The 22,364-nt window shown below is 36.3% G+C and overlaps 1 protein-coding gene across 2 annotated transcripts; it reads right to left on the minus strand.

The window, feature by feature from the left end:
• Window positions 1-4,091: 4,091 nt before the first annotated feature.
• On the minus strand, window positions 4,092-21,891 carry LOC106095899 (monocarboxylate transporter 9). 2 transcript variants are annotated; one of them, XM_013263339.2, is made up of 6 exons: window positions 21,813-21,891; window positions 8,975-9,274; window positions 8,767-8,893; window positions 5,980-6,123; window positions 4,722-5,906; window positions 4,092-4,665 (listed from the first exon to the last, which is right to left on the minus strand). In XM_013263339.2, the coding sequence occupies exons 2-6, from the start codon at window positions 9,221-9,223 to the stop codon at window positions 4,520-4,522; spliced, it is 1,851 nt and encodes a 616-aa protein (XP_013118793.2). In that variant the 5' UTR covers window positions 9,224-9,274; window positions 21,813-21,891; the 3' UTR covers window positions 4,092-4,519. The 2 variants fall into 2 exon arrangements, with proteins under 2 accessions (XP_013118793.2, XP_013118792.2); XM_013263338.2 differs by having other exon boundaries at window positions 21,581-21,890.
• Window positions 21,892-22,364: the final 473 nt, after the last annotated feature.

A 22,364-nucleotide genomic window follows, 5' to 3' on the forward strand; every position in this document is an offset into this window, starting at 1 on the left:
TATATCAGGTTATAGACCGATTTGCTGCGAGAAAAATTTCAGCCCAATCGGATAACAATTAGGAAATGAAGGAAGGTGGAAGGACCACTCTTTGTGGGAGATATATCTACATCTGAACAGCCACGGCTCATTAACGACCTACATTAATCAGAAGTATCAGTGCAAAATTTCAAGCAGCTAGTTTTATTTTACTTTTCACGTTTTGCGCTAAGGCCGAATAGTCTTGAAATAATTAATACAATTGTCCGACTGCAGACCATATTTTTCTACAAAACCATGTAGCTCTGTCAAAAAAAAATTAAAAACTAAAATTTACAGAAATAAAAAACGAAATGAAACATCCAGATACTCATATTGAAAGCTAAGACTTACGAAACCCTTTACACTTAAATTACACATAGATAAAGAATTTAAAGTTCACAAACAGACTGGTTGGTGGCGCTTGTGAGAATAGATAAATGAGAGATATTTTAGTATGTTTGCGTCGTTTGTATATTATATGGGGTTTCGTGATTATTAGCTTCAAATATGTCTTTCTATTATTTTGTTTCCTTTTTATATTATTTATTACTTTTTTAATGGTTTCGGCAGACCTGCTTGCTTTGAAGAAATTAGAATAATGAACGAGATCTCCAAGCTTGAGATTTGCTTTCAAGTTTTGGAAGAAATTATAATCCTCTTTGTAGGACACTGCCACATTAGAGTTGGTATACTGTTCTGCTCAAGCGGAAATCTCTCCAGTTTCAAAAACCTAAAAACTTGTGAAACAAATAAAAGAAGTTTTTACTTGTTTTTTATACAAGCCAATTACTGGCTGAGGTATATGTCCATAGTGGATTAATATCCGCATCCTCTTTTCAACCAAACCCAACCTAACCTAAACTAATGGTTTAAAAAGAGATCTAGAAAACAATTAATCCTAGTCTAATAAGAACGAATGATTTTACTAGTAAAAATTTGAAAATAAATTATGATATTTTGTTAAAGTTTTTCGCTTTAATTATTTAATAAAAGTATTATGTTATTATGGAGATTTTTATAGTATCTCAAAAGAGTAATAGCGAACAACATTTATTTTAAACCGTGAAAAACGACCTTAATACCGGACTTTATTTCAAACACAACAACATTGATCCTTATCGAAAATACAAGAATTTACCGAAGATTACAATTTTGACAACCGCTTAGAGTAGGTAATAAGTTCGTCTTTGCACCTGAGCAACTGTCAAACCGCATATGAATAATAATATAATAATAATTGGAAATAAAAAATAAGCGTTTGTTAAAAAAATAAATATATTTTCTTATTATTTGTCTTTGCTTTAGTGTGTGATTTTGTGGTCCACACAAATTGACACACCCTAGCCCAACGTCTTATAGTTCGAAGGCAATTTTGAACATATTACATAGCTAAACCGAACTCCCAAAATGTATTTTTCACATTTAGAACTTTGTACTACTTATGAGATTATTATAATTATAATTTACCAAAAATCAAAAATATCATCAAATAACGAAAACATACATACATAAAATAGATGTGTCGGTAAAGAATCATATTGTTTCTCTATATGAAGAATATTTTAATCGTACTTTAGTAAATGGAAAATGGTATACACCATCGAGTTGCTGTTCGTCATGTTATTCAACGCTAAGACCCTGAAAAAATGTTTACATTGTTCTTTTGAATTGCCGTTTCTTGAGCACACGTAGTGGAAGCCAATCAACCGGCTTCCACTACGTGTGCATAGAAAAACAGTTTAACTGAAACAAGAGGATATCATTTAAAAATAAGGCAACATATTAAATATGCAAATGATGATAGTGTAATAAAGATTGTATCGCGTAGTTAACACGTCGCTGTTTCGAAAGTCATTAACGGAGTAACACCAGATTAAACTGACTTCGAACCATGGTCAGGCAATGTCGAATCAAAATATGCCCTGAAGGAGAATTTATAAAACAACATTTTATATCCCAAAGGGAATTTCACGATTTCGTTCGGGATTTAATATTGTTGAAAAGACAACCCGATCTTCGAGGTTCCAGTCTTGAGCAATGGAACTAGTTTATTTGGATCACTTTTCAACGAAAGCACTGAAAATAGTATTTTGACCTACTGCAACGATGTAAACGTATTATATGAACAAATGGGGTATAACCATGTTCCAGAATATTGGCGTTTATTTATTGACGGTTCAAACATCAAAGAACCATATGACAGTATTTCTCTAATACAAAATGCTAACACAATAAAATTGCATAAGTCATCTGTTTTTTAACCGAATGTTGTTTTGTGTTTTTAGTGGGTTTTTTTATACCCTCTACCATAGGATGGGGAATATACTAAATTCGTCGTTCTGTTTGTAACTACTCGAAATATTCGTCCGAGACCCCAAAAAGTATATATATTCTTGATCGTCGCGACATTTTATGTCGATCTAGCCATGTCCGTCCGTCTGTCTGTCGAAAGCACGCTAACTTCCGAAGGATTAAAGCTAGCCGCTTGAAATTTTGCACAAATACTTCTTATTAGTGTAGGTCGGTTGGTATTGTAAATGGGCCATATCGGTCTATGTTTTCATATAGCTGCCATATAAACCGATCTTGGGTCTTGACTTCTTGAGCCTCTAGAGTGCGCAATTCTTATCCGATTGTAATGAAATTTTGCACGACGTTTTTGTTATGATATCCAACAAACTGTGCCAAGTATGGTTCAAATCGGTTCATAACCTGATATAGCTGTCATATAAACAGATCTGGAAGCCAAGTCTTCTTGAGCTTCTGGAGGGCGCAATTCCTATCCGATTTGTCTGAAATTTTGCATGACGTATTTTACTCTTACTTTCAACAACTGTTTCAAATAAGGTTCAATAAATGATATAGCTGCCATATAAACCGATCTGGGATCTTGATTTCTTGAGCCTCTAGAGGTCGCAATTATTATCCGATTTGCCTGAAATTTTGTACGACGGATCCTCTCATGACCATTAACATTCGTATTTATTATGGTCTAAAGCTCCCAACAGCTCCCATATAAATCGATCTCTCTATTTTACTTCTTGAGCCCCCAAAGGGCGCAATTCTCTTTCGAATTGGCTGACATTTTGCACAGGTCTTCAACATATAATTTAATTGTGGTTCAAATCGGACCATATCTTAATATCGCTCTAACAGCAGAGCAAATCTTTTCTTATATTCTTTTTTGCGTAAGAAGAGATGCCAGGAAAAGAACTCGGCAAATGCGATCCATGGTGGAGGGTATATAAGATTCGGCCCGGCCAAACTTAGCACCCTTTTACTTGTTATATTTCAGCCACTGTAACTTAGCGATTTGTTGGCTGATTTAAAAGAGAGATACTGTATGGCCTTCAAAAGAAGGGAAGAATCAAAGAAATTCGTTGTGAATCAAGTGAAAGTTATGTCCGTTTTAAACTGAAAATGTGCGAAAACGCGTTTTTTTCTCTACATTTTGCCTCATTGACCCAGAAAAATTAAAGGTATTTTCGTTTTCCATGGACTCCATTGCAACAAAATTGATTCATTAGATACCCTGCATATTTTTGGTGTAGCACAGTGTAATTTATAAAAAATTTTTATTAAAAGTATTATGTCTTCATTGAAATTTTTTGTAGCGTTTTCCAAAAGTAATCGCGAAAAACATGTGTTTCAACTATGAAAAACGAACATAGTACCAGCCTTTAGTTCAAAGAGAAAGATGAAATAAACAGGATCCCTTTGCCCTATTTACAATTCAAATCGATATACAATACATACAAATTAAAAAAAAAAAAAAAAAAAAACATATTATAATCAATTAATCGACCTCTTGTTCGATTAATCGTTGAAATTGGATTTTCAAATAAACGATTTATCGAATATGAACACAATGTCCATACGCAATAGTGTGCGCGTATGTGCCCAACGCTGCTCTAGAACCGAGTGAGTTTAGCCTTCAAGGCAAATAGACAAATTAAGCCAGTGAAATTTTTCTAAACTTTTAATAAAAATTCTATATTTTCTGAACTTTGTTAATTTACTTCTTAGTTTCTTATTTATATCTTAACTTTTACATTAAAATAACATGGAAATCTTTTACTAATTTCTTATTTTATTACGAGCCCAAATACATATCGTATTGGTAAACAAGTCTTGGTCAGGTAGCATTATGGCAGTTTAGATTTGGCACCTAAATCTGAGAAGAAACAGTCACTTCTCTTCGGGATGTCCAACTTTAGGCGTCCAAAATAATACTCGAAATGGAAAATGAAATTTTCTTCATTCGCCCGGTAACATTTCTGAGAAGGCGAATCGCAAGTGAGTTTTGCAATTAAATAACAATTGTTGTGTTTTCCTTTTTATAAAAATAAATGCACTAAAATGTACAGATTTGTGTAAAACTAACTACATATTTACATAGCCAACAAAGAACTATAATTAACATTAACTAACTACAATTGGGGCTTGAAGGTAAGACTTTTGGCAAAAGGGGCAACGATTGCAGCGTCAAAGAGTTCTATCAGTTGGGCTCATCGGTGACTGGCTTTGACTTGGTGCGATACTTGCGTATCAAGGATTCTAGCAGCCACAGTGAAAGGGCCACCACACACAGCATGTTAAGGAAGTTCAACGTGAAGGCATAGCTGGTTTGATCTCGTATCAGTCCTAAAAAATTAAACTATTAGGAAAATTCTAAATTTCCCGCTTGAATGAGAGCTTACCAATTAGAGGTCCACAGGCCATGGAGAAGAGGCCAGAGAGCAGAAGCTGTAGGCCTGCGGCAGCTGGTAGCCTTTTAAGCGGCACATAACCTGGAATGATAAGTGACCAGAATACTGTGCGGAAGGCTTTATTCAATCCCATCCAGGCAAACGAGCCAATCATTACATAGAAGTTGGTGGTGCACGACAAAATGAAACGTCCTATGCACATGCCCATAATTCCAATGCCAAAGAAGGCCTCGTTGCTCAGATTAATTTTGGCTGTGATAAGCGGCACTAGGAAGCGTACGACCAAATCACAAAATCCCAGCAAGGACATGGCCATGGCTATCTGAGCACTGTCGAAACCAAAGTCAGAGAGAATAAATGGTGTGAGAATTGCAAAGTTAATTTCGACAAAATTGATCAATGTCAGACCCATAGCCAGATTGAGGTATGTGATGTCGCGCAGTAAATCCAAATCGAAGAACACCACAATCTTCATTAAAAAGGACATTTTCTTACGAGCCTCTTCCTCGTCATCCTCATCTTCGTCTTTGGGGGGTTTCTTCAAATTGTCATCGGGCTTGTGTTGCATCTGTTGATTATAGTGATCACCATTCTCATGTTCATAGTCCCCCTCCTCCTTAATACTGTGGCTCAACGAGAAACTGCGCACCTTACTACCTCCGTCATTATTGTTGTTATGACTGTTTAGGCGTTTTAGCTCCACACCTTGTTCTCCGTTGGCGCTTAGCTTCTGATCCTGCTGCTGTTTTTCCCAGGTACTCAGACGATTTCGATACGAAAGATTATTTAAGGAAGTTTTGGAACCAAACCAACCATCATTGGCCCGGGGCAAGACTGGAGTTTCCGGTTCTACCGGATGAGTAATTATGTCGTCATCATCATCCAAGCTTGTCAATTTCTTGCTGGATTCCGGATCATTTTCCTTCTTTTTGACATGCCATCTAACAGGTTGATAGACCAGCGAGCAGGCAATGGTGTTCAGAGAAAGACCAGCAAAGCAAAGAACTGTGTGTCTTACGCCAAAACTTTGCAATAGGAAAGTGGCTAAGTAGGGTAGGACAATGGGTCCAAGACCGGCAACGCCAAACTGATAGGCGGTCGCGGTGCGCCTTCTCTCTTTGAAAAATGTGTTCACAGCCAATGATGAAGCTGAAACAGTTAGACCTCTGCCAAATCCTGTAAACCAGAAATCAAGGAAATGAAAATTAAAAATAAAATCTTGTTTATTAAATTAGCACTTTCAACTTGCCATAACATATGGAAAACGACAAAACGTAGAAAAGGAAAGACTCGGCAAAGACACAGGCGAAAAGTCCTATAAAAGTCAAAAAAGACCCCACCAAAGCCACCTGTCTATAGGTGAATCTTCGGAAAAGAGGTCCATTCAGCAGGCCTAAAAAGGAAAAGAAGAAAATTAAATGAAATGTATGCTCCCTATAAAAAAAATTAAAAATTGTATAGGGTTCAAATACAATCAGTATCATCTTACATCATTTATCCCTACACAAAAAAATAATAAACGGTTTCATACACAAAATTAATAGACCAATGTAGTTTTGCGTACTCAATTAAAAAATTATTGATATTTGGAATTAAATTTTTGATTGCTCCAATTAAAACCTGATTGAATTTTTCAAGTTTTCGGTTAATTTTTTAAGGAACTAATTAAATACATCGAATCTATACCTATGTTATATTCGGGTCGGTTTATGTCTAGAAATTCTCATATAACAGCTGTAATTAATATAATGTTACTAGCTGAAACGGGCCCACTCTGCTGCGCCTTAAGTTGCTTGACTAACAGTATAACAATTTAGTTGCCTTTTTCTGAATCCCATATGAGCTTTATTGGTCTACGAATTCGATCGGAGGGTTTAATGTCATTTAAGTTTGGATGTTAGATATGATATTCTCATGGGGATTCTGGGAGTGGAAGGCCCCCAGGGTGGTGGTTGGTGAACTTAGGGTCCCGAAAGTGGGTATGAATTTCGTGCTCTACTCACAAATACCTATCATTTGAGCCCCATATCGGTAAATATGTTTGTCCGATTTAAGGATGTTTTCGTGCGGGAGATGGTCCCCAGACACTTGGCCCTGAAAAAAATATAAGCATCGTGCTCTACTCTCAAATACCATCCATTTAAAATTTGCCATTAGTATTGAGGAGTTTATTGGATGGGGCATCTCCCACTCACTTGTCCACAAAATTGGTTATCAAATTAATTTTCTAATCTCAAATACATTCCATTTGAACCACATATTGCCATCCGCGGTACATTTTTATTCATTGGGGCGTGTTTTGAGAAGGGGGCGGTGTCCCAAATACATGGTCCCACATTTTGATATCAGATTCATATTCTACTCCCAAATACCTATATTTGAGTCCCATATTGCGATGGTCATTAAATAATTGCTGTTTGGAGGGTGTTTTGGAGAATTGGTAGACTATCAGAAAGTTGCCATTGGCCCCATTCTGGATAATAAATTAATTCTCTAATCTCAAATACTTTTCATTTAAACCCCTTTTGATATGGGCCCTAGAAACTATCAATATCGAGCTCTACCCTCTTTAAGACCCAAATTATCATGGTGAGCAAATAAGTCCTATTTGTGGGTTGCTATGGGGTTGGGACGTCATCTAGACAGTTGGTCCCGAATGTTGATTTCAGATTCGTGGTCTTCCCCCAAATCCCTTCAATTTGAGCCCCTTATTTCCATAGTCGGCAAACATGTCCGGTTTGGGTGGTGTCTTGGGGGATGGGGTGGCCAATCAATAACTTGACCCTAAAAATATATATCAGATTCGTATTCCATTCTAAAATACCTCTTATTTGAGCCCCATAATGCAATTGTAAGCAAATACGTCCTATTTCGGTGGTATTAGGGTGTTGGGGTGATCCCATAGTCACCTTTTCCCGAATATTGATATTAGATTCGTGCTTTACTCCCAAAGACCTTTCATTTGAGACACATATTGCTATGGTCGTAAATTTGTCCTCTTTGGGGGGTGTTTTTGGGGAGGGGCAGCCCCCCAAACACTTGGTCCCACATTTGAATATCAGATTCATATTTGACACTCAAATACCTTTCATTTGAGTCCCATATTGCCATGGTTGGTACATATGTCCGATTTGGGGGTATTTTGGGGGTTGGAGTGGACTTCCAAACACTTGGTCCGACAATTGGATAACAGATTCATTTTCTAATCTTACATACCTTTTATTTGAGTCCCATATTGTCGTGATTGATCTATATATATATTTGGTAGGTATTGGGGGTAGGGCGGCCCCCCCAAGGTACCCCATCCGAAATTTGGATACCAAATTTTTGTTTTTGAGTTACTATAAGAGATCACACAAAATTTCGCCTAAATCGCACCATCCATCTCCGAGATCTGGCGATTCTGAAAATTATGGTAAAGGGAGGGTCCGGTCCCCCTTCAGATATCAAAAAATGTAGTACCCTTTTTTCACCACGGAATCATTATGCATCATATTTGAAAATTTCAAGAAAATCGATTCAGCCGTTTTTGAGTCTATACGGCACAGACTAACAAACAAACACAAATTGACTTTTATACCCTACACCACTACTGTGGTACAGGTGATAAAACTAGATAAGAAAAAATTCTTTGTTAGTTGTAAGACAACAACTTCTTTTGCATTAAGAAAAGGCATTCTTATGATCTACAAACAGTGTTGTATATGCGTGGTTTTTGCAATTATTCATATATAGTCGATAAAACTGGTTTTAATTTAAAATAAAGATTTCGTATACCAAGTTTAATAAACTCTTCACAAAAATCTCCATTTTAATGGTCAAACTGTTTAATATGACGTTTTTTGTATCTAGACAAAATTAACTAAAGAGTTAATTGCATAATAAATATAACATAGACTATAAAGGTCACCTTGGTGGTGGAGCGTCAACTTTACAAAATACTCTGTGATTGGTTTGCAATGCGGGCATGATTTTCGTAAAATTAATTTGATTTTTTCCTACATCTCTTTTAACCGTTCGTTTATTTGTTTATTACCTGTTATTGCAGATACAGCGACTTGGGTATTAATGATGGTTGTTAGCTGCGAACTGGAAATTCCCAAATTGTTCATGTGTTGTCGGAATATAATGCCAAATTGTTGAGCCATGGCAAATGTTACCAGCTGCGAATCAAAAAAAATATCGTCAACAAAGTATTTTTGGGGTCAAGCAACCAAACGATCACAATCTTCATCAACACTTACAATATTAACACCACTGGCTATGGCCACCAACCAACCCCAACCTCCATCGGGTGCCACAAAGTTATCGCCCACGTCACTTTTATCGCGTCTCTTCTTTTTCTTCTTCTTGGCGGGATTAATCTGTTGCACTGGTTGCACCTGATATTTTTGTGTGCTGTCCGGAATTATAAGTTTTGTCAAATTATTTGTGCCATTCTTGGTTTCCATATCCCTCGAAATGGTCTTATTCAGTTTGTCATCACCTCCCATTTTGCTGTAGACCAATACGCGTTCGCATTACTCGCTGGATGGCAGGGAAGTCTGTAAAGCAAAGTGAATAACTAAATCATTACAAAATATAATCGATGATAATTTTACAAATTGTTGTACACAAAGACCACATTCTCCCTACATGACATTGTTTCGAGCCACACGCCGCCTTTCGATTAACCAAAGCAATAAAGTAATTAATCATCGCTCCGAATGATAAGAAAATGGATCGTTGTACTAAGTGGTGATGTGGTTGGCGCACATTTTAAATTCTGCGTAATCGATAGAGATATCCATTGCAGGTTATAGCTTATCAATAGCTTTCGTTGAATAGGTCACAAAAGTAATTTTAAAACTTTACACTCAGACGATTAAAACATTCTTATTTCTGGTTTTGCCCATCCATGCTGTGCGTGGGATTGAGTAATATCAAGACAATTCGGACAGATTGGAAAAAATATGTTTTTTTGGTTTGCCGATTTTTATTTATGCTAAGCACCTATTTAAATCTACTTCCATAAATTGTTATGAGTGTCCCGATCACCTTGTTTTTCTCTCTTAATTTTTTGTTGTATTATACTGTTTTAATATCTATCATTTCAACCCTGGTCCATACATGGAACTCGAACTGGAATGATTGAAAAAAATCACAAAAACACTGTAGAAGCTTAAACACCCAGAGAAATTTCTTAGTAAAAACAGTCAAAATGTTTGTTATAACAGCAGAAAATCTGCTAAAAAAGGGGCGGAAGCAATTTTTTGCTAAAACAGCAAACATTTTCTGTTATAGCAAAAAGTTGATTGTATTGTAGACTAAAAATGTCGCAAGTACTCCAAAAAAATTATGACTATATCGTATCTCTTTATTTTAAGGCTATCAGCCCTGTTCCGGTTTTCGAAAACGTAAAACGAAAGAATTTATTTGCCTTATTTCTTGTAAACCTTCAACGACGGTGTTTGAATGCAGAACCTATTCCAACCTCTATATAGTAAGAGGAAACTCAAGTGATTTTAAATTTTAAATAATATAGACAAAACTAATTTTTGCGTATTGCTGATTCGAAATCCAGAACAGTCCTGTATGTAGTTCTCTGAAAATTGTTATATGTGCAAAAGCTAATCTCAATTGCAACCAAATCGATTAACTCTTTGGGGGCTCAAGCTATATTTAAATATTGCCAAATTCCAACCGACTTACTATAAAAAGAAGTATTTGTGCTATTTCAAGGGCTAGCTTCTTCGTTTGGAGGAAAGCGTGCTATTGACAGACGGATGGAATGATAAACGTTTTGAGGTTTAATAAACGGAGTAATAAAATTATAAAATTTCCTGACTTAAAATAAAAACAAGTAAAAGCGTGCTAAGTTCGGCCGGGCCGAATCTTATATACCCTCCACCATGGATCGCATTTGTCGAGTTCTTTTCCCGGCATCTCTTCTTAGGCAAAAAAGGATATAAGAAAAGAGTTGCTCTGCTATTAAAACGATATCAAGATATGGTCCGGTTCGGACCACAATTAAATTATATGTTGGAGACCTGTGTAAAATTTCAGCCAATTCGTATAAGAATTGCGCCCATTGGAGCTCACGAAATAAAATAGAGAGAACGATTTATATGGGAACTGTATCGGACTATAGACCGATTCAGACCATAATAAACACGTTTGTTGATGGTCATGAGAGAATCCGTCGTACAAAATTTCGGGCATATCGGATAATAATTGCGACCTCTAGGGGCCAAGAAGTCAAGATCCCAGATCAGTTTATATGGCAGCTATATCAGGTTATGAACCAATTTGAACCTTATTTGACACAGTTGTTGAAAGTAAAAATAAAATACGTCATGCAAAATTTCAGCCAAATCGGATAGGAATTGCGCCCCCTAGAAGCTCAAGAAGTCAAATCCCCAGATCTGTTTATATGAAAGCTATATCAGGTTATGGACCGATTTTATCAGATATCAAAACATTTACATCTGGGTATGCTTTCACTTATCGAGAGACAAAAGCACTGCACTCCTTATCGAAGGCAATGTCTTGTAAAAGTTGTCCTACTTCTGGCTTTTACTCAAACCATCCATAAACTGATTCACTATCTGAGGCATATATTAACGTAGTATAATATTTAAATAATATAATAAAATATTTTAAAGAAACAAAACAACAACAAATTAAAAAAACCATACTTGGCACAGTTGTTGGATATCATAACGAAATACTTCGTGCAAAAATTCATTCAAATCGGATAAGAATTGTGCCCTCTAGAGGCTCAAGAAGTCAAGACGCAAGATCGGTTTATATGGCAGCTATATCAGGTTATGGACCGATTTAAACCATACTTGGCACAGTTGTTGAGTATCATAACAAAACACGTCATGCGAAATTCCATTTCATTCGAATAAGAATTGCGCCCTCTAGAGGCTCAAGAAGTCAAGACCCAAGATCGGTTTATATGGCAGCTATATCAGGTTATGGACCGATTTGAACCATACTTGGCAGAGTTTGTTGGATATCATAACAAAACACGTCATGCAAAATTTCATTCTGATCGAATAAGAATTGCGCATGCTAGAGGCTCAAGAAGTCAAGACCCATGATCGGTTTATATGGCAGCTATATCAGGCTATGGACAGATTTGAACCATACTTGGCACAGTTGTTGGATATCATAGCAAAACACGTCGTGCAAAATTTCGTTCCAATCGGATAAGAATTGCGCACTCTAGCGGCTCAAGAAGTCAAGACCCAAGATCGGTTTATATGGCAGCTATATATATCAAAACATGAACCGATATGGCCCATTTACAATACCAACCGACCTACACTAATAAAAAGTATTTGTGCAAAATTTCAAGCGGCTAGCTTTACTCCTTCGGAAGTTAGCGTGCTTTCGACAGACAGACGGACGGACGGACGGACAGACGGACGGACATGGCTAGATCGACATAAAATTTCACGACGATCAAGAATATATATACTTTATGGGGTCTCAGACGAATATTTCGAGTAGTTACAAACAGAATGACGAAATTAGTATACCCCCCATCTTATGGTGGAGGGTATAAAAATTGTTCAGCGAATAAGGTGAAGTTAGCATAACCTATCGGCATTAGCATTAACCATTTCTTATTTTGAAAGTATTTCGTTAATTCCTGGTCCTGGTTTATGAACAATCTTATGTAAAATAGGATCTATTGGAGCTATCTTAAGCCGAGTTCAGACACGGCTCTAACAAGGAGTTCCCTTATCAATGAGCTAAAATCTTGAATCAGACTGCTCTCATAGACATGAGAGAAGTATCGTCCGGCGTTCTTTAACTCATTGGGTAGAAAAATACATTAAAAATAGAGCTGTTTTAGAAAAAATTTACTTCGAGTTTGGTAAGAGACATTCTAGTGCAGTTTGGAATAGCATAAAGTGGACGAAAGAAATGTTTCAATCATATCGCGTCAAGGGTTAGGTGAAAATAGGTTTGCAGAAAGTCACAAATTTTTTGCACCTCGAAACTTCGAACACAAAATTTCTTAAACCTTTTTAGCATCTTGTTGCGTTTGCTAAATGGTTGTTACAAATTAGGAAAATGGTTTTTAGTTGTTGTAAAAAGCTTAAAAAAATAAGAAAAATATTTATTTTTTACTTTTGTTGAAAATTTTTAAATTTTTTCTAAATTTTGTCTTAATTTGATCAAAAATCCCAAAACCGTTTATGTCCAAAACAGAATGTGCCCGTTGAGCTTTGTTTTTGATTGTCGTGTTGCACAAATGCAACTCTGCACATAAATCCTACAAAATCAACGCAGAAAAAGTAACAAATATTAACTTTGACGATTGAAAGCGAGCGTCATTCTATGCTGTCAACTGTGAAGTAGTGTTTTTAGTCGTCAAAGTTTAAATTTGTTTACTTTTGCAAGTTCCTTTGACATTGACATTGACATTGGCTTGCAGAGCTTCATTTTTTAACGAAACGCTCCCATCTGTTTAGGCCTTTACACTACCTTTTTTGTATTTTTTATATGACTTGAGCCACCGTGGTGCATAGGTTAGCAAGCCCGCCTATCGTGCCCAAATGCCTGGGTTTAAATCTTGCCGGCGAGAATACCTGAAAACATTTTTCAGTGGTGGTTATCCCCTCACGCCACGGTAGCCGAGTTGGTAGCGTGCTTGAATTACCAGTACAGGGGTCGTAGGTTCAATTCACGCCATAAGCCTTGGTCTGTCGCTACTGTGTTATCACAATGGACCGAAAATTGTCTAAGTGAGTCTGTAAAGGACTGCCACTCTTACCTAACCTACCCCCTTACCAAATGCTGGCAACATTTGTGAGTATTTCAGCCATGTACAACTTTTTAATAAAGAGATCTCACTTTTCAGCGACACGCCGTTCGGACTCGGCATAAAACAGGAGGTCATCGAGTTTAAATTTGAATCGGGCAGCACTCAATTGATATTGTGAGAATTTAGTTTCCCTCTAATTTGTTCCACAATGGAATGTTTGGGAAACACTTAACTACCACATATGACCGTATAGACTAAAAATGACCCCTTTTCGTTACAAAAAAAGTTACTTTTTTACTTGTTTCTAATGTCATTTTGCCAAACTTATTTATGAACCCTATATTCTATCAATCGTTTGAGTACCATAAGTAATTAAACTTTTTTTCTCTTTATGGAAAATATTCCTCACAAGTTGGCGAATGATTTATTATTTTCAAATTAAAATGTTTTTCATGTCGTTGTGTCTTTATGTCTTCATCCAAATCTAGCGTGCCTGCTATGATATATGCAAACACATTGCTAAGTTTATAACTGATAAGAGTTTTATCACAATCTTAAATTTACTTGACTTTCTTCCTTGTTTGAGATCGAATGTCTTGTCCCCAAGACTATGTGTGGTTATCGATAGTATTGTCATTCAAACACTTGGCGACAGAGAGAGAGAGAGACAGCTTATTAAAGTGGGGATCTCTGGATTGACTGATCAACATTTACTGAATGTTAATTTCAATTGAATGGGAACTTTGCTTTTATTTAACAAATTCAAAACGTAAATGACGTCAAATGGCGATTAAATAGAGTGTATTTTATGAGACCATGAGGTTTAGTATTGTCTTTTGTTGTATTATTTTTTTGTTTAAACGAAACGAAGAGTGCTTACCCTAAGGAACATGTGTCGGCGTGGTAGAAATGAGAAGATGATTTTTTATTTATTCGGTATGGTAAAAGGGACTACGCAAATCTTCTATTTTGGATAGTCAGCAAACCATAATGTTAATTAATCTCTGACGCACTCTTTCAAGAGCTTGGCTGCCGTCCTATTGATTAAAGGCCCGTTTAAAACTACTGCACAGAGAAAGAGATGTCATGCTTATTAATGAGCAAGAAATTTCTATAATATTTCGCATAGACTAGACTGATTTAGACTATGACTTTAAGCTCTTAATGACGCTACAAAAATTCTGGATTTCCTTCAATTGTGAAACTAACAACAAAGGATAGACGGACAGACAACATTGAATAAATAGGGATTGAATTGGTATCGTTGATGAAAACATAGATACAATTGTCGCTCGCATTACCATTATATCAAATATTAATTCATGTGCTGAGGAGCTGAGTCTATCAAAGTCTCTCTAATTAACACCACACATACGTAATTCCATTTTCATTTCATGAAATAAGACGATTTATTCATCAGCCATTTATTTATGTCTACACCAAAATAACATATATTTAAAAACTGTAATAACTTAACATGATGTGGTACAGATGAATAAAAGTAATGAATTATTTGCGGAATATTAAGTTAAATATAATTTTACATTTGTCGAAACCACTCGTTTTGAATGTTTGAACAAAAGGGATGACGATATGAGTCAGATCTGAGATATGTACAATACTATGGACAACATGTTAAATTTTTTCAAAATTTTCCTGAATTCATAATAAACTCAGTGAAAACACAACTATGTAGAAAAGAATTACGGCCGCATTCACAAAACTTAATGGAGATTTAAAAGGTTTATTTAACAGTTTCATAAAGGAAATCTGTCAAACAAACCCATTTCAAATCTCAATTAAGTTTTGTGAATACCGATGTTAATGTTTACGAATAGTGCTTAATAAGTAGGAATAGATATAGACGTGGGGTAAATATATAATTTACTGACAAAATTTAAGCCAATCGGATGAAAATTGAAGCTCAAAAAGCAAATGGGTTGACATGGAAGCAATATCCGGTATATGGCCGTTTTGCCACTCCCGGCATTAATACAACCCTAACCTAACAACCTAACCTAACAACCCTAACATACAGATATATGTATAGCCCTTCCTTTGATGGAAAATGTAAAAATTAGCTGGAGAAGACAAATCGAAATTAAACTAGTAGTTGATACGTACTGCCTTTAACTATTTGGAATGAAGCCTCTTGGATTTTCTCACCGAAAAAAATTATTTCGAAACATCGTTTTTTTTTTAATTTTTTAACGTTTTGTACAAAATTCCAAGGTTCTAGGAAACATGAATTATTTCTTAACTTCTCGGGTACAATGATATATGGTTTTCTTCACCTACGTAAATTTTTTGCCATCAGATTTATGCCAAGCAAGCAAATAAACATTTCACATAGGCCGTAAGGTAACCAGAAAAACAAATATTCATATTTCGAGACCCTCCACCACAGGATGTGGATTTACTTAACTTCGTCTTTCCGATTGTAACACCTCAACATATCAGGCCACCGTAGCTCAGAGGTTAACATGTCCGCCTATGACGCTGAACGCCTAAATTCGAATCCTGGCAAGATAAAAAAAAAAAAAATTCCATTGGTGGTTATCCCTTTTTAATACTGGCGAAATTTGTGAAGTACTATGCCATGTAAAAACTTCTCCCCATCTAAAACATGATAAATCAATCTCTAGATTTTATTTCTTGAGCACCTACAGGAGCAATTCTTATTGAAATATCAAACATATCCATAGAGATTTCTTGAAAGGACCTCCTTTTATTCGTCTTTTGTTTCTGCCTTTAACGACAAACCGACAAAGAACTTGACAATTGCAAAGCATTGTGAAGGGTATATACGATTCGGCTTAGTTGAAGTTAACATGCTTTTACTTATTAAATTGTGACAGATTTGAAATATGTTGAAGTTACTCCTAAAAACCACAAAACTTTATGCAAAGCTTTCTGCCATGTTAAATGTAAATAAAAATTAATAATAAAGAAAAAACAAATAATTACGTGCAAATTTTTTGTAAATCTTAAAAGTAATACATTCTAGTTTCTTAATAGTTTATGTTCATTAATGTCAGGTATTCTAATCCAAAGAAGAAAACATTTTAGTGTGGTTACCAATAAAGCCATTGCGTTCAATTGCATGTCCAACTAATACCAATTACAAATTTCCAGATCCTTTGTTAAATGCTAATAACCACCACTACCAATTAACTGACAATTAACGTGCATGCAAACACCTCTCATTGAGGAAAATGTGACTGAAAGCGCCTTTAACATATGCCGACAGTCTAATAAAAGCTTCTCTAATTACTTTGACAATAAATTAATTTGGGACCTCTACGCTGGGGTTCACGATCTCAATGAAATTGTACCTCAATTAAGTCATAAATTCATTGGAACAAAAGATCTTCGCACAATTCAAATAAAAAAAAAAACACAAAGAACGTTTGACAAAACATAACCACCTTTGGCTGGTCATTTTTGAAGAATTTAGATAAGGACTTTGGGTTCTCTTAACACATACTAACACATCCATCGATTAAAATGGACGATAGGACCAATGCAGGTGTATTGCCCTTTATCGACATACAAATACGAAAAATACTCGCGACATGTGCCACATATCGCGTGCGATAAAAGACATTCTAAAATTAGCTGCAAGCAATTTGGGTAAACTTATGCAACTTTGGCTAAATTGACTGAATTTAGTACTTAGAAAAAAAAAAAACGTTTAAATTCGTCTCTCTGATAGAGCAAATTGTAAACAGCTACTTAATTTTGACAGAGATAAATCGCTTTAGGCACTATAAATATATAGGGTTCCTATTTGTTTGTGACTTTTGTTCGATTCAAATGCCTATTGACATTTGCCGCCGTCCAGGTTGAAGGTGGGCTATTTTGGTCCGCTTCCTCCAATAAGTTTTAAAATAATGTTAAATAATAGATTAAATGTAAAATTAGAACTTTCGGAAGCGTTTTGTCCATGTCCGTCTGTCTGTTTGTTGAAAGTACACAAACTTTTCAGGGAGTAAAGATAGCTTAGAATTTTCCGGGCCAAAGAAACGACAGTTTTTGTGTTGTTGCATGACTTCCGTGACAAGTGTAGCCCCAATCCCGATTTGAGATCTTGAGTAGAGCTGGCAAACTACCGATGGCACTATCAAGAGTTTGATTTTTGTGTTAATATCGATAGTTTTTAACACTATCAATAATATCGGTTAAATGTAATTTTTGTTGGAATCTATCCATTGTATACCCTCCATTTCGGGTATACTAATTTCGTCATTCTGTTTGTAACTCCTCGAAATATCCTCTGAGACCCCATAAAGTATATATATTCTTGATCATCATGACATTTTAAGTCGATCTAGCCATGTCCGTCCGTCTGTTTGTCGAAAGCACGTTAACTTTCGAAGGAGCTAGCCGCTTTAAATTTTGCAAGAATACTTTTTAATAGTGTAGATCGGTTGGGATTGTAAATGGGCCATATCGATCCATGTTTTGATATAGACGCCATATAAACCGATCTTGGATCTTGACTTCTTGAGCCACTAGAAGTCGCAATTCGCACCCGATTTGGCTGAAATTTTGCATGAGGTGTTTTGTTATGATTTCCCATAACAGTGCTAAGTGTGGTTCAAATCGGTCCAAAACCTGACATAGCTGTTATATAAACCGATCTGGGGTCTTGACTTCTTGAGCCTCTAGAGGGCGCAATTCCTATCCGATTTGACTGAAATTTTGCATGAGTTTTTTTGTTATGACACCCAATAACTGTGCTTAGGATGGTTCAAATCGGTCCATAACCTGATATAGTTGCCATATAACTGATCTTGAATCTTGACTTCTTAAGCCACTATAGAGCGCAATTCTTATTCGATTTGGCTGAAATTTTGCAAGAAGTGTTTTGTTATGACTTCCAGCAGTTGTGTCAAAATGTTCATAACCTGATATAGCTGCTATATAAACCGATCTGGGATCTTGACTTTTAAACCTCTAGAGGTCGCAATTATTATCCGATCTGAAATTTTGTGCAACTACTTCTCTCATAACCTTCAGCATACGTGTCAATTATGGTCTGAATCGGTCTATAGCCTGATACAGCTTCCTTATAAACCGATGTCCATATTTTACTTCTTAAGCCCCTAAAGGGAGCAATTTTTATTCAAATTGGCTGAAATTTTATGCAACGACTTTTGGTCTTCAACGTTCAGTTCAATTATGGTCTGGACCATCGGACCATAAGTTTATAATGCTCCAATATCATAGCAATTTTTTCTTTTATCATATGTTTGCCTTAAAAGAGATACTGGGAAAAGAACTAGAAAAATACGGCCCGCGGTGGAGGGTAAATAGAATTCGTCCCGGCCGAACTTAACAAGCTTTTACTTGTTTGATCAAAATTATTTTTAAAATTAAGACAATTTTTACTTTCTTAATAATAATCATCATGTTAACTGAGCTTATGTGGGAAGTCCCAACTTCAGGTGACTGTAATAGGTCAGAAGGACCCAAACGCCCAAAAGGGTTTAGGGTTCCCAGACCAAACATGTTTATAGTCTTTACTCAAATATAGCTCGGGTATAGGTGATTAGCTGTTGTACAGTTATCCAAGAACGTAGTGGGCATTCAAAACTCGGGCCGGTCAAATTTACTCGTTTTCGCGTGTTTTCTTTGAAAATATTCATATTTTATAAAAAAATTTCTCGATACTATCGACAGTTATGAAGAAAAATATCGAAACTATCGAATGGAGTGAATATCCATGGATTGCCAGCTCTAAACTTAATTGGCAGAAAGCCGCAACTGTTGTTCCATTTAACTGAGATTTTTAATGAAGTGTTCTGTTATGATTTCCTACATCCGTGGTATGTAAGGTCCAAATCGGTCTATAACCTGATATAGCCCATTTAAACCGCGCCCACTGATCTCCCGATTAGTCTTCTACGGCCCCAAGAAGCCCAAATTTTTGGGTGATTGGGCAGAAATATTGTACATTAAGTACGCATGTGCTATTCAACTAAGTTTCTTTTTTTACCCGTTACGGGATAGCTGTGAGCACCACTCAAGCTGGAACATTGAGGTCCGATCTGTGAGTTGTTAATTGCTGTCACGGAAAGCTTAGCTGTGAGCTACCGGGCGTAGCTGCAACGACAGTCGGAAAGTCTTAGTTAGAGGTCGGGTGGCACCGGCTATTGGCGCCTTTTAATAACCAATGGCCACCCTGTTCCCGCGGCGATCGGTCCTTTTGACTGGAACGAGCTAGCTCCACATGAAAATGTGGTTACGACAACAACAACAACTAAGTTTCTTTGTGTTAATCCATGGCGTCGGGCGCCCAAGATTTGGCCCGGCCGAATTTAGCACGTTTCATATATTTAGTCTTCTTATTGTAAACGTTGTTGCAACATTCCATTAAGGAACAGGGGCAAACTTCTCATATATCAATGAGTGCAGTCCAATTCAAGTTGTAGCTCAATGATAAGAGGCCTCCTTTTTACAGCCGAGGCCGAACGGCGTGCCGCATAGCTAAACATTCTTCTGATGTTCTCGCCAGAATTCGAATGTTCTTCTGATGTTCTCGCCAGAATTCTGATGTTCTCGCCAGAAGGCGTTTAGCGTCATAGGCGGACATGCTAACCTCGGCGCTACGTTGTTAATACTTTAAATACATTGTGTCTTGAGTAATCCATTCTAAATATCTGCAAGACCAGACGTGGATCTGAAACATCTGTTAAGCTGTTAGAGGCTTTTATGACTTACGGGCACATTATGCGATGAGCATACCAGTATATTTTCGCAAAAATAGGAGATGTGGTCAATTGACTCTAATTACAGGCTGTTGCTATTGGGGCACTGCGGTTATGATTTTTTATTTTTTTAATTTATTTCTATGATTTTCGTTCGTTTTATAAATACACAGATACTGTTCTGCTTGTAGACAATCCTCTCACAATGATAATTAATTTTTGTTTTTTTGATCATATGGGTTGTCACCTTACTTGGAACCTTTAAAAATTTCTAATTTATTTCATTTAATTTTGATTCACTTGAAAATCACAATAGCAATAGCAATTATAATCAAATTAAATGAATTGTTTGTTTTATTCATTCATATATAATATCAGGAAATTAATTTGAGTTTATTATTTAAGACGTCATAAACTTAATCAGACATCTATTTTATGACAATTATTTACAGTTTTAATTTTCTTTAATATTTCACTGCCATCTCTTTGCCGGCATCAGGCTTGTTAGCACGATGCGCTTTGTAGCAAGGAAGGAAACTAGCCTAAGAGTGCGAGCAAATTGATTCTAAAACAGGGATCCACATCAACGATCCCCCTTCCATTCTGTATTTCTGCCTTGTTTGTTTGTCGCAGGTAATGGAATTTTTTTTTTCGCTTAAATCACCCCTCACTCACCATATGAGTGGGGGCGGTCATACACATATGTATCTATGTACGAAGAACAGAGAGGCGGCAGAGGAAGAAAGAGGGAGTGTGTGTATGTTGTTAATGCCGCAGTGTGAGAGAGTGCCCTCCTTGTACTCTACGCATTGGTGTTGTTCATTGGTATTCATGATTGTTTGTTTGTATTTACATATATTTATAAAAATGTTAATGTATAAGCAACCATCGGACACCGATAATAAGTCAGGCAGGCAGGCAGGCAGGCCTATGACGGCAATGTCTCCCAACAACTCCTCGAGCACAATGATAAAACAAATTTACACGTTTATGACTGCTATTAAGAACTCATTGTTTTTACTATTATATTCCTTTTTTTCTGCTACTGTCATTTATTGGATTTTCGAAAAAGAAATTCGTTGATTGATTGGCCACAATTTAGCATATTGACATGAATTTAAAGCAAACATTTGGTTTTCCACTTAATTTTTCTTTATCAACTTTTTTGGCACCAAAAAATTCATCGAATCATTGTGCTGAAGAATTCTAATGATAATATTCATGATGGATTTGATTGCAATTCACACTAAGACTGGCGCGGTTTTTGATGTGGCACGGCATGGAAACAGACACATGATCGGAAATGGCCGTATGGCCCGATCTCAAACGAGAAGACTTAAAAACACGCTTGTTCAATCACATATATGACATACTTGATTTGGATTCGCGTAGTACTTTTCTTTTACGCTGCCACTTAATCACTGATTTTTGGTCGTTCTCTCTCACTCGGAGTCACTGATCTCTGAAATACCAAGCCAATGTACATAGATTTGCGTTCAAGCAAAACAACTCCAAGCCACTGGCTGGTATAATAGACTGGTCCCTTGACGATAACCGATTACATGTGCCAAACTTCGCACTCGGACTTGAAACCCGGTCACTCACTTTTATTATCCCCGACACAACGACTTGACACTTTTGCCTACCAAAACCGACTAATTGCCATGGACTCACGGGCCTTAATGATTTTTGTTATTTACTCTGTTCGCTTCGATTCAGCTCGACTCGACTGAATTTGTTGATAACTAATATTTATTATCAAAAATTTTTGTTAATTTTTTGCTTCTACTTGTTGTTTTTTTTTTATTTTATTATTTATTTTGCTGCCGTTAGCTGTGTGTGTCGTTCAGACTATCCCACGTAAACGAGTGGAGACAAAGTGGTTGCTTGTTCTCTGCTATTTCTATCGATCGGTTTTGTTTGCTTGTTGTCTAACGCAAATACGCTTTAAGATATGTTGTTTCAAAAAAAAAACGTGGGCCGTGAGATATTTCTGCCAAACTCGAAAGACCATTATATATAATATTTGACTCAAAGTTTATTTAGATTAAATATTCATTGATGTTAACTTAATGTTTTTTGAATTTACATAAAAATTGCATCGAATTTCTTCTGTAAATTGCAAATTTTTCAAATTTCCCCATGAACATTCCATTA

This window comes from Stomoxys calcitrans, chromosome 4 (assembly GCF_963082655.1).
Source record: "Stomoxys calcitrans chromosome 4, idStoCalc2.1, whole genome shotgun sequence".
NCBI lineage: Eukaryota > Metazoa > Arthropoda > Insecta > Diptera > Muscidae > Stomoxys > Stomoxys calcitrans.